This window comes from Cystoisospora suis, assembly GCF_002600585.1.
Source record: "Cystoisospora suis strain Wien I chromosome Unknown contig_2632, whole genome shotgun sequence".
Taxonomy (NCBI): Eukaryota; Apicomplexa; class Conoidasida; order Eucoccidiorida; family Sarcocystidae; genus Cystoisospora; species Cystoisospora suis.
In genome coordinates, this window is record NW_027155430.1 from 59630 (window position 1) to 72640 (window position 13011).

At 50.9% G+C, this 13011-nt stretch overlaps 3 protein-coding genes across 3 annotated transcripts; 1 reads left to right on the forward strand and 2 right to left on the reverse strand.

Moving 5' to 3' along the window:
• Positions 1-2644: 2644 nt before the first annotated feature.
• Positions 2645-4925, reverse strand: CSUI_005434 (alanine dehydrogenase). The gene is made up of 2 exons (XM_068065610.1): positions 4508-4925; positions 2645-4043 (listed from the first exon to the last, which is right to left on the reverse strand). The coding sequence occupies exons 1-2, from the start codon at positions 4724-4726 to the stop codon at positions 3108-3110; spliced, it is 1155 nt and encodes a 384-aa protein (XP_067922419.1). The 5' UTR covers positions 4727-4925; the 3' UTR covers positions 2645-3107.
• Positions 4926-5618: 693 nt separating this feature from the next.
• CSUI_005435 (gamm1 protein) lies at positions 5619-12028 on the forward strand. Its single transcript, XM_068065611.1, has 5 exons — positions 5619-6431; positions 7146-7558; positions 8108-8559; positions 9179-9472; positions 10326-12028. Exons 1-5 carry the CDS (start codon positions 6094-6096, stop codon positions 10398-10400), a joined length of 1572 nt encoding a protein of 523 aa, XP_067922420.1. The 5' UTR covers positions 5619-6093; the 3' UTR covers positions 10401-12028.
• CSUI_005436 (uncharacterized protein) lies at positions 10797-12935 on the reverse strand. Its single transcript, XM_068065612.1, has one exon. The coding sequence runs from the start codon at positions 12698-12700 to the stop codon at positions 11456-11458; it is 1245 nt and encodes a 414-aa protein (XP_067922421.1). The 5' UTR covers positions 12701-12935; the 3' UTR covers positions 10797-11455.
• Between the last annotated feature and the right edge of the window lie 76 nt (positions 12936-13011).

The following is a 13011-nucleotide window of genomic DNA, read 5'->3' on the forward strand; positions in this document are numbered from 1 at the left end:
CTTAACCCACCGCTTTCTTCAATAGATTCGGTTGTTTCGCAAAATAACTCGGAGGGGGGTCGTTTTGTACGGGGAAGTGTCAAGGCAGAGTGCATGCTCTCTGCTTCTCTCTTTGCCTGTTGCCACACGTGTTTCCTCGCTATGGAGGAAGGGAAGAATGAGAAAGATCTGTAGAATGATAGTGGTTTTTTTTTGATGAAGAGACCTTTTCTCAACGAGGTGGGTGAGTCTAGATTTCCTCCCTGGTATCAGCGGAGGGAGAAGTGATAGAGGAGGTGGTGGTGGTGTGTTTTGGTGGCTTTGGTGTGCTGGGGAAGATCAATATCTTTTAGTCGTCATTCCGTAGATAACTAACTCGTAGTAAACTTCGTGTGTCTACGATGCGTTGAGATCAACAAAGACGAATTTGAAGTTGATCAAAACTGAAGGTAAGAGTGCGCATATCTATTACATGCAGTTTGTCTGATTCGTTCATGGTTTCAACCACTCCAGCTACCTTCCCATCCTCCCGGCCCCCCCAAGACGGGAGCAGTCAGGAAGGGAAGAGAGGGATCAGTGGTGGTGGTGGTGGTGGCGATAGTTGACTTTGAGATGGGGCTTTTCAACCAGTCAGCGGCGTAAACAGCAACTGGAAGCTATCCCTTATTTTTGCGTATAGGCATGACTTCGCGACTCGTATGGATGGGGGCGGAGGGAGGGGGGAAGATGCTCGTCTGTCGTACCTATTTCGGGAGGTGGCTAGAGAACGTACACACCTTTGATCTGTGTCTCTTTGCCTACGTGTGTCTCTCCTTCCCCATTCAGGGAAAAGGTGTATGATGACTATGTGGTCATAACTCATGACTAGCAGACGTTTGTGTCCTCCCAGTGGAAAAATGAGACTGAAAAGGAGGGGTGATTTGTGTATCTCCTGCTCGAGACACAGTCTGCTCTGGGGCAGGGGGAGGGACGCTGCCGTGTCCCTGTGTAGGGAGTGGGTGTCCTTGAATGCTAAACCTCCGGTCAGTGGAGATAGTAACAGTGAAGCAAAGTTCAGATGTAGTTGGATTGAATGACCTTTGTTGCGCGGAACATTCGAAACGGGGTGCTAAGTGAGAGAGTGTCTTCCTCTATGGAAACGTCGGGGCCACCGATGACACAGCCGGCAGTAAGGGGGGAGGGGGGGGGAAGAACACAGCGCAGAATGTTGTTTGGAGTGGATATCTTTGGATGGTAAACCTCGAGCCAGTGGAGTTAGGAATTGTAAAGCTTAGACGTTGTTGGATCGAATGTCCGGAGTCACAAAAAGGTGGAAGTGTGAGACACCACAAACAACAGCAGGACCTGCGTCAGACGCGCGTGCGTCCATGCATGGGAGTAGAAGAAACGCGATATGGTGTTGTTTCTAAGCGAGAAGTGGTACTGTGTCCAGTGGATGGCCTCTCGTCCATCAAAAAGAAACTTCCTGTTTTTTGACCACTCAGGCCGTGAATGTTGGCGGTACTCACCAAGTTAACTGGTAGCAGTGGTACGGAATTCGGCTAACCGAACGCAGAGCTGTATAAGGAGTGGACAACCGGTCTACCCTCCTTCGCCGATGGGAATTGCTTTATTAGGGTCCAGAGAAGAAGAATGACACATACATACGTAAATGACGGACAACTTGTAGAGTAATCGTTCATTTCCACTGAGGTGACTTGGGTCCTGAAGAGGCTGGAACCCACAACGGAGGAAAGTGGTAGATGTGAGCTGTGAGTAGATCGGGTTGCCCGTAGAGCCAGGTGTGTCGCTCCAGAGCAGCAGGCGGCCCGGCACGAGTCTTGAAGTATAAGTTTGGACATTAAAAACAGCAGAGGGGGTGCTACCTGCTTGAAGTTGGCTCCTATATCTGTGTGCGCAGTTGACAAACTCCTTCGTCACCGTGACAGGAAAAACTGTATACGAGTCTAAACGAGTGTCTACGAAAAGCGGGTCACGTCCTGCAATCTCGGCCTTCGATTCCGGTGATCGTTCTCTTTCACTGTAAATGCAGAGAATTTGTGCGGCGCGGTTTATATATATACATTTACTAGCTATATATTTCATATTTATCTATATTCGTATATATGTGTAGCCATTATATATTTATACAAAAAGAGACATTATACAAGATGTGATGTTTTATAGAAAGCTTACAGACAGGATGTTTGAAGTGTCCTTTCGTTGATCCACGAGAGTGGTGGTGCTCCGCGGAACAATGCTACTTGTGGCTGATTGTAGCACATTTCAATCAGATCGGTCTTCTTCCGTCAGCTCAGGAACCAGAGACACTGCATTTCTTCGGCGTTTTTTCTTGGAGGAACCCGTTACCCCCCGAGCTGCCAGGGAAGTAGAGAGCCGCCACATCGTCTTTGAATAGACTGTACTATGAGCTGACTCCCCCACCTTGCACAGAAAACTACCAATAGCAGCCAAGACGCCCCAGCCAATTTTCCTAAGCGCGTTGTCGCGAAGTGCGACCTGTAAATGAGCTTGTTGACCACCCGTAGCTGTTGATTTCACTACACTCCCCGGTGGCGATCCAAAAAACCAGATATCCTTTGGCAGCGGCAATGGCACCGTACAACGAGTTTGTCGTGACAATGTCCATTTAACCGAATAACCGTCCTCGCCGGTTATTCGTAGAGGCACAGAGAGCGTTATACGACAAAACGGCAATAAGCGCCCGAATGTCGGATACACGGTGGTGTCAGAAGTCCGCTGTACAACAAATGCGCCCACGAGCGACGCATCCAGTTTACCCCCAGGAGAAATTATCCTCGGAGTAAGCGCGACGGGACGACATATGGTTGGTTTGCGCAAAACCAACTCACAAAATCTCAACAACGAAATCTCTAAACGCAGGCATACTCGTGAAGTAGCAGTCTGTCCGACAAAAAGATAGCGAGGAAATACTAGGACAACTCGAACATCTAGACGACAGAGTTGAACATCCAGACGCGAAAGACACATCCGGACGGGAAACTTGAACATCCGGAACAGATAGCCGAACACCTTACCTGTACACGATGAAAACAGTCGAATACTTCTTGCGATTGCCGCTTAGCCGTACACCTAGTCTAGTGCCCCTCTAAAGAAGTGATCCCTTTCTACTGGTCACGACTAATAAATTCTTTCTTAGGAGAGGATCTTTTCTCAAGAAATTCGCTAACAGGTACCGACTGAAGGCCGAAGGCGTCCGCAATCCCGGAATGCAACACGGCTCCCTCGGCGATGTTCAGTCCCAACATCAATGACGAGTCACTCAGACAAGCACGTAGCCAGCCCATGTTAGCCAGACGAAGAACGTAGGGCAACGTCGAGTTGGTGAGGGCAAGAGTACTTGTCTTCGATACAGCTGCAGGCATGTTGGGAACTCCGTAGTGCAAAACGCCGTCGACTTTATACACGGGGTCGCCATGCCTCGTCACTCGTGTCGTCTCGACGCACCCTCCATGGTCAACTGCGACATCAACGATAACCGATCCCGGTTGCATGAGTTTCAGATGATCCTTGCGAACAACTTTGGGTGCCTTGCATCCTACAAGCAGAACTGCCCCTACAAGAAGATCGCATCGGGGCAGCTCCTCGAGAAGAGCCTCTTCGCAAGAATACCGAGTACTAACGTTCGGGGGCATGATAGACTCTAGCACCCTCAGGCGGTCTATGCTCTTATCCATAATCACCACCTCAGCCCCCATTCCTGCACCAACAATGGCCGCGTTCGATCCCACAACGCCCCCGCCTATGACAAGGATTCGTCCCCTCCGGACACCCGGCATTCCTCCGAGCAGTATTCCGGAGCCACCGAAAGGTGTCTCCAGGAAGTGAGCACCACACTGTACCGCCATCTTGCCGGCTACCTCAGACATGGGCTCAAGAAGAGGCAACCGGCCATCCTTCTGAACTGTTTCATAGCTGATACACACCGCGCCGCTATTGACCATGGCATCCGTGAGCCCCTTGTCCGCGCAGAAATGAAAGTAAGTGAATATGACTTGTCCTGATCTGATCATTTTCCATTCCTCAGGTTGGGGCTCTTTTACCTGCACACAAAGACATGCGTAAACTGACGAGGAGACAAACTATTGCTAGCTGAGATGAGCTCTCAGCGTCGTACAAACCGACTCCTGCACGTGCCAACCGGGGGTGCCACCCCGCCTTGTGCAGCTGCCCGTACTACAAACGGATGCACTTCCATCACCAAACGCTAGCACTTCTGACGGGCCACGGCCCCATGCCAGTTTTCAGCGTAAAAGAGATGTGATTCATATCAGTTTGTCGTGTCTCATGCAGTGGCAACGTAGTAAACAGCAACGCGTCCAGTGCAGCACGTGACAGTGATGTAATGAAAGCTACTTTGCCGGCAAGACAGTCTCGCCTGAATGACTACTGACTAGACTCCATCGTAGCGGCGTCAACATTGGCCCGCCGCGGAGCAGAGAACTTTTACACGGAGAAACGGTCTGCCAGGAATACAAAACTCGCACGCGTAACCGCTCGCGCTTACCTTAACGATCATATCGGCTTGCGCATAAATCTCGGCCGCAGTCTCGACTATTTTCGCCCCCTTTTGTGCATACTCGTCATTGAAGAAGCACGCTTTCCTACCAGCGTTGCTCTGGACGAGGACAATGTGCCCGGCTTGTACCAGCTCAGCCACGCAGGCCGGCGTGAGGCCAACGCGGCCTTCATCGTGTTTCACTTCTGTTGGAGTACCGATAATCATTTTGTCAACCGGGCTTGTGAAAGAGGACGAAATCGGGAGAACGGCGAGAGAGAAACCGCCCTTGTCACAAGAATGCTACCTTGTTCCGCAATCACGTGCTAACACAGCGACGAAAGACGGACTGCGTTTTGCTGTCACACAGCAAGAGACACGCGGAAGTCCGCATGCTCCGACCAACGAGGGAAGAGCAGAATAACAGAACTGACCAAAAAGACAAGCCCGGAAGCAGATTGACCCCCGCGCGCTAACTCGAGTGTTCCCGTGGTTGGTCGGCCTGGCATTCTCGGCGAGATCGCGCGTGCGCTGCAGTGTGCCTTGCTGCCTCTATCTAGACGAGCCTCTGGGTGAGAGTGCAGATGCAGTTTTCTGTTCCGACTCGAAGCGAGAGAAGGCGCACAGTTCAAACCGCCTTGACGCTACGTGGTTCTCAGTTTTCGTCATGGCGGCCGGCACCGTTGTCTTGGTGAAGCATCGTACCGTGGTAGGCAATATACCAGCAACTGAAGCAGGAAATGCCGAAGGCGGCGAAGCAGCCTGCGGGCCGGGGACGTCTTTCTGGCCGCTCTGTCAACGAGCATGGGCTGACTGAATACTTGCACATTGGTAGAAGAAAGCGCACGTATTCACGACGCTTGTTCGACGCCAGACGCCAACGGGTCTTCACAGCAGTTTGGTGTGTCATCGCACGATGATGGCACACCAAACTGCTGTGCGGCCTCCACCTCATCTTAGAGGGTTAACATGCTTCTGGGCTGCCTGAATTTCAGTGAACCGTAGAACACGTAGCTGACGTAGACGGCTGAACAGTGGGGTTTAACTGTCGGCTGGAGACATTCCACCTACCTTTAAGTCAAGTCGCCATGTTACGCTTTCCTTTCGACTCTTTTATCGACGAAAGCCTCCTCGACATTAGTCCTTAGCCATTTATTCCGGCAAGCGGAGCACGAGGCTCGCCGTCGGACGTGGCAGCCGCGGTTTTACTGTAATGCCGGGCGCTGCATGAGGCACCCCCGGCAACAGCAGCAGCCCCACCCCTCCTCAAAGTAGGCCACGGCGCTGGTTGCATCGCGTTCCACTGCGGCCCCCTCTCTGGTGTGCTGCTTCTCTTTCAAACTGGTTGTTGGGGGGGCCACTGAGCCCAAGGAAGCATTGCGGTGTAACTAAACAGCTGGCGCAGACTAAATGCATCGCCTACTCCAGCCGTTTCCCCGTCCGTCTAGGGAAGCCGCAAGACACTAACTGGGAAACACGGCGAGCTTTTTCGCTAAACGGCCGATGGTACTCGATCTTGCCACATTTCACTCTCTACGAGTACCGGGAGCGCAGGGACACACTATACACACTTCATTTGCATCAAGTTGTCCCGAATGCGGACTGGGGCAGCAACACTGCCTGCTGTTCCACGCTTGATTGGGGGGGGCTATTGTTTGTTTTTCCTGTTTCGGAGCTGCTTCATCACTCCAACTTTACCTGGGCGGCTTTTATTGTTTTCTTCGAAGAAGACTACAGGCTTATCCTTTGGGCGCATCGATACGCCAGTTCCTGGTCGCTTTAGGGTACTATCCGCTCTCCCGTCTCCCAGTGCCGCATCCCGTCAAGGCGCCGTCCACTTGAAAAGAGACATTGCCTGTTTTCGTTCTACAGCATCCATGGCGAGTGCTGAAGAAACGCCTCGACGTCCGCTCATCGGGACGCATAACGGCAAGTAAGGGAGCCGGGAGTCATGGATTGAAGAGCGAGGGAGCCCGCTTTCTGAACGCCGCTACCTCATAGCGAACTTCCTTCGTTCTCGAAAGTTCCTGGAGCCTGGGGCTCCGCCGAACAGCTTCATTCCGTTTTGATGTCAGCATATCTTGGCTAACTACGTGCTTACATACATGTCGCTGCCTGTCACAGGAATCTACATACGACATATATACTGTGCGCCGCTCCGTCTGAATTTCTCCCACGTGATACCGTGTGTGCGTGTGTTGTGTATGTGGAAAATATTGTTCGAGGATTCTGTTTCTGCGCACGTAGGTTTGCGCAGGTGTCTATGTACCATTTTATGTGTTGTCTACTCAAATTCGTACATAGAAACTGTCTTCCTGTCATACCAATCACTGGCATTTGGCTTTGCACGTGTCAAGGGACACGTGTCTCTCCAGCAACTCACACATTGACAAGACACCCACACGTCACCTACCTCAGGTTGAATGTCCCCTCGTATGATAGCGGGGATGCCCGTGAACGCACTCATCCTTCATTCCTCTCTCCGTTTCTGTATACATCCCTCGAACGAATTTCGCAACGTCTACTACCGTGTTTCTTCGACAGGTACTTCTTGTCGTGAACCCACCAGACAGCTGTAATATCGGCTAATTGTTTTGCCTGCATCTCTTTCTTTCCATCTCTATTTCCACTTTCTTCTCATCCTCAGGTTTCATCTAGACGAAGTCTTGGCGACGGTGATGCTCTTGAAGTTACCCAAATATAAGAACGCTCTTATTCGCCGGTCTCGAGACCCGGAGGTCCTTGCCAAATGTGACATAGTTGTAGATGTAGGGGCAGTCTACGATGTTGAGAAAGGCCGTTTCGATCATCACCAGAAAGGATTTGAACACACTTTCTACGATGAGGTCGAGAATGGAGAAGACGCCGGAAAAGAGAACGGCGTTACAAACGAGCATCCAAAACATTCGGGAGACGGAGAGATAGAGAACGTGGCCAATAATCATGATACTCAAAGACCAAGAAAGTGGAGGCGACTGAGAACTCCAGTAACGAAGCTCAGCAGTGCAGGGCTTATCTACAAGCACTTTGGCAAAGAAGTCTTAAAACAACCTCAGTATGGTACGCTTCCTCTTGGTGTTGCCGAAATGGACGAAAACAACTCGACGCTTGAGAGATCATGTCTTCTCGTCTCAATAGGGTATATCTAAGTCTGTCCCTTTTGGTTTTCTACATAGAGGTCTATATGTACAGATGAATAGATACAATCTGACTGTACGTGAACAACTCTGTGTGTATCATGCTTGTAGTGAAGTCACGCATGTCTCGTGGTGTGTAGCTGTGTCTTACGAGAAACTTTCCTTTCAGCGCGTTTTGGAGAAAGCCGCGAAAGGTCTGGATTTCTTCTTTTGGTGTCCCATCACCGGGTCTGCTCTTCTCATGACTGCTGTGTATCACCAGTGAGTCCCGTGGCGCGGAATCATTTATAGGATGTATACTGTCTATACTGTAGCGGCCCCGTACACCGTGGACGACGATGGCGGGGAAGAATCCAAGATTTTCTATGCTCACTCTGGGGGTGTTGGCTTCTCATACGCTTAGCATCTTTTGTATCGAGACTTCAGTGACGCCTTCTTGACTACCTTGCTATGTTGGCTTTCTTTCGTTTAGGCATCAAGTCCCCGGAAGAGTTAGATTTTGTTTTCCAAAATCTGTACACATCTTTCATTGAAGGCGTGGACGCGGTCGACAATGGAGTATCGATTGTTCCAGGAGGTTCTCCCGCGGTGTATCGGGATGGGACTACACTGAGTAGCCGAGTTAATCGTTGCTATCCACCGTGGAATGCTGATGATCTTTTGAAAAAGAACCCTGATTCGAAAAGACTGAAAGCCTCTGAGCAGGAATTGTATCCAGTTGAAGTTGAAGGAGGATCTGAAGCAGAAGTCTTAGGTTTTCGAAAAGCGATGTTCTTGGCTAATGAAGAGTTTGAGGACGCCGTCTCCTCGATTGTCGATATATGGCTACCTGCAAAACAAGTTGTGCTTGATGCTTTCAAACACCGATTTGAAGCTCATCCCTCTGGAAGGGTCATAAAACTTTCTCAGTGGTGTCCATTCCAGGTTAGTTAGCTACTCATTCTTTTCCTCCCTTTGACTGATGTAATCGCCGATCTTCTGTCCTTGCCGGTTCCTATGTGCTAGGAAGCTGACCGCTTCTCTCTTGCTGTGACTCTCCCAGCTGAAAGCTGGATGTACGGACGTGATAGTGTGGATGTCCGACCGTAAACAGAGGGCTGATGGACGGTAATATCTCGTAGAAGGAAGGCCTCTTCACAGAACCTTTGTGTAAGAGCTCTTTTTGCAAACGGGCGCAGTAATAGCTCTGGGAGAGGAACTACCGAGGTGTTAACAAGTGGATACAACCGTGCTATCTCGAGTCAAATCTCGCATTTTCTCACTTGGCGCTTGCGATATTCACATAGCCAGATCAGTGCTAAGAATATACATACATATGTATGCATACAGTCCATGGACGCTCCCAGTGTGGCACAGGTATAAATACGGACCTTATGACGGCTACACCCTGATTGCCACGCCAATCGAGTTCACTAGAAGCGTCCGTGCTGGCTTCCCGCTGCCTGCAACTTCCGACACACAGCAATCTATACATCAAACGTGTGCAAAGGAGGCCGAGGCGTGACTGACAACGGTATGAGTGAGGGTGTCCGTTTGTTTACAGGAACATGTTTACGAGATCGAGGAGGAACAGGGTGTACCGGAGTCAGTTCTCTTCTGCCTGTACCCCGATCTAAAGAACAACGAAGTTGTGGGATGGCGAGTGTACGCCGTGCAGGAGAAGGACCAACAGTTCAAGTCTCGCTTACCGCTCAGCGAAAAATTGAGAGCGCTTCGCGATGAAGAACTAGGTAACGCCGTAATCAACAATCCGCTGGTTGCAGGAAGTGACGATCTACGTCCATCAGACTTCATTCACTGTCACGCCACAGGTTTTATCGCCGGAACTAAGTCATTAGTAAGAGCGATGTTTCGTGCCTAGCGTGGAGTGACATTTCTTCTCAGTTTGTATTTCTCTTTGGGTGAGCAGTGCGGACTTCAATATCATACCAAAGCTTAGCAACTGTCTTCAAAAGTGAGCCGTGCGTGACGTGGCCGAGTCGTCTCCCTACAACGTGAATGACTTTTATGTTGATCCGCGGGTATAGCTGGCACTAGTGAAACATAGATAGCTAAGGAAAGAGAGCATCTCATTCTTGCAGGTAGAAAAGAGAGAGGGGGACGCGAACAGTCCGGACAGGGGGAAAGCCTGGCACACACGCCACGTGCTGAAGGTCTTCACACACCGTTGGACTACATGCTGACGCCTAGTGCGTGCGTAGACGGTTGCAGCATCAGAACTCCTTCTCTTGTTCATTTTGAAAGATGCAAAACGTCGAAGTTGCCTTCCAACGTTATCTTAGAGATTCAAGTGCTCACGTTTTGGTTGCGTAGAAGTTCACGGTCTCCTACTGTAGTGACGGCAAAACGAACGATTTTGAAGAGATGAACGTCAGAGGAGTCTGCATCAGAGAAGACGGAGTTGCAACGAGTCAGGGTGCTAAGGAAGTCTCACCGGATCTGTTTATGTCGTTTCCATGTGTTGGGCAGTGCACTAGGTTTACGCCATGTGGCCTCAGCGTGTCGAATCAAGCTAATGCCCGCTGATCAGGTGTGCCAATACCATTGTTTGCTGATGGCTGGTTTCAGAATTTCAGGCCAAGAAAGAAGCTACAAGTCCTACTCACCTCAGTATCGGCGACCGTAACTGAGCTAATTTGCGTGCTATCCTTATCCGTTGATATCTGTCTGCCTGTTCTTTCTCTGTTCAGCCTGCAGCCCTGGCCATGGTTAATATTACGATGAGAGACGCAGATTCCCAGAAAAGTGAGCCAAAGAAAGAGTGAAGGGCTAGTCCGGAGTAGCCCCTGTCTGTAGGCTCTAACCCTGGCGAACTGGTGTTCGCAAAGAGGTAAAAGCACGCTCAGGTATTTCAGCTGTGGCTAACTCCCCTTCTGCGGGACCGGAAGCGCATCACTACGACTGATTTGAGGCTGGCCTTCCACACTGACAAAAGTGGATTGTATAAGACCTAAGAACCGAAGTAAACCCAGCTGCGGGTTTTTATAGAGAGCATGTATAGCTCAGTGAGATTCGCTGCCTGTGACCAAGAGCGGCGTGGGGTAACCGACCTCAGAACCCGAGGTCTGACAATGGAGGGCAAACTGCACAGATGAATGTTTATGCGCGGGAGTCCCCTCCTGAGGGTTTACAGGTCAAATCACGTTGACCGCCCGAAAGTGCACCACCTCAGATCTGGTTTCGCCGTGATCCACGATGCGAATGTGGACGCGAGCAAGGCTGTGTTACAACGGTTCCACGCTCAAACATCTCCGGCGTGTTTGCAACAGAGACACTACACATCGAGAGATACAACGAATGAAGTCTGGAACGGAGGGCCTGTGGCATGGAGACTCCTTCCATTCTTCGTGAACTCGTGTCACTAGAAAGCACCGCGTGTTTTCATTCCAGTCACCTCAGCGAGGTGCCGAGCTGCACGCTCGACAGAGCCTACAATGTCTACGTGTATGGGGACGGGCGGTGAGCCGCTCTAGGAAAAATCCTCCCGCCTTGCCTTTTAGAGTCTGGTGGTCTGTATGATTCTGGCTAAGCTGGCTTGTTAATGCTTCCGAAGTATGTCCGAGCTAAAGGATTTTGTAATGAGCAGTGCACGTTTGAAGAAACCCACCTCGTAGTTCACAAAACCCCACAGTACCTGTACATGAACCTGACCTATGTGCGCACGGACACCACGGGAGCAAGAAGAAAAAAACTTAAAACGAAGGAAGCCAATCTTGTGAAACTCTACAGTCAGATCCTCATTCAAGACAGCGCTCTGGCGATTGCGAGAGGCTGAAAGGAATGGCCCGGTGAGAGTGTCGTCCGGCTTCTCCTCAGTTTCCTAGAAAATATCAGCAGCGGTCATAGCGAAGTTCTGGAAAGCTTGATCGAGGTCGTCGACACTTGCTGAGTGGCCGTTGGGACTGGCGGGCGTTGCCGAAGGTGGAGAAGCAGGGCGGGGGCGGCTCGGAACGTCTTCGAACTCCTCGAGCAGAGCCATAAACGCGCTAGGGCTGAAGGGGAAGGGAAAGAGAGAGTTGGCAGACGACTGAAATCCCGGGAAGAAGAAGTTCGTACCCAGTGTCACAGGAGCCGTGACGAAATCCTGAAGGGAATTGATTCCGAATGATGCAAAGCTGGGTGGGATCGCTCCCAAGAATCCTGGGATCGGAATTGGAGCAGAAGTCTGACGTGTGTTGTCGCCTGTTTTGCCGAGGAAGTGAGAGGCAACATTCCTAGTTACGTTCGAAAGAAGTTCCGCGCCTAGTTCAGGGATTTGTGATACGCTCTGCCAGTCCATCAGATCACCCCAGTTCGGAAAGCCGGGTAAAAATCCGAAAGGGGCAATGGATGGGTATGGCAACGCCTCGGTCGGCGGATTGGTGACGAAACCTGCATTGTCGGTTCCCTGCGGCTCCTCTCCCCAGGCATCAAAAGAGTCTTCAGATTCGGCCCCCCGGTGGCTCACGTGTTTGCTGTACTTGGCTTTGATCGCCCTTTTAATATGGTCCCAAAACTCGCTAGACAGCTTGCCGATCAGCGCCAGGTTCTCTTTGTTGTACTCATCAGGTTTTTTCGAAGACGAGGGGTCAAGCACCCCGGTCTCGACTGCCAGTGCGAAAATGGTACTAGCCTCGTCTGTCAGTGGCTGACCCAGTGCCTTCACAAGCTGCTCGTTCTCGAAAATCTTCTCACCTTTCTTGTATGCGGCTACAGCAATAGACGCCTTAGGGTCCGACCTCATCCTCCCTCCTTGGAAACCCTCGGCATTTGCCGGATGACGCTTCTCCTCGAAAAATCCATGCTGAGCGCAGATTTCTTTAGTCTCTAGCTTCATGCGGCAGTCGATGATAGTCAAGGCACCGTTCTCGGCCACCTCGGAATAAAGCGGGCCCCGGGGCGAATCCTTATCCACATTTAAAAAGGCCGCTTTCATGCGGACAAGAGATAGAGCGTTGAGGACGCCATCGACTTTGTGTCGTGGTGCCAACTTCGTGAATTCTGTCTCCTGGACTTCCGCTGTCTCGCCGAAGATTGCCGGGCAGAACAGCGCCGCAACGCATGCTACTCGGCAGACTCGCTTCATTGTGGAAGCACAACCCAAAGCAGAAGAGATTTCACCGATGTACTAGTGACGCCCTGACAGAAAGCGACGAGGAAGACTCCTGTCGGCCAGCTCTCGAGTCTCTGCGATTTCCTGTCGCACAGGAGACTAGGTACATGAGAGTAGATGAACCTGTACGTCGCTGCACGTTTTGCACGCGAGAATCAGAAGTGAAAGACTGCTTTGACAACTCATTACAGGCCCGGAGCCTGCCGCGAGCTTCTCACCGCAATCTGCTCGGTGTTCGACTCAAGACCGTGCTTGTCTTTCAACAGCGGTCAACAGCCGCGGTT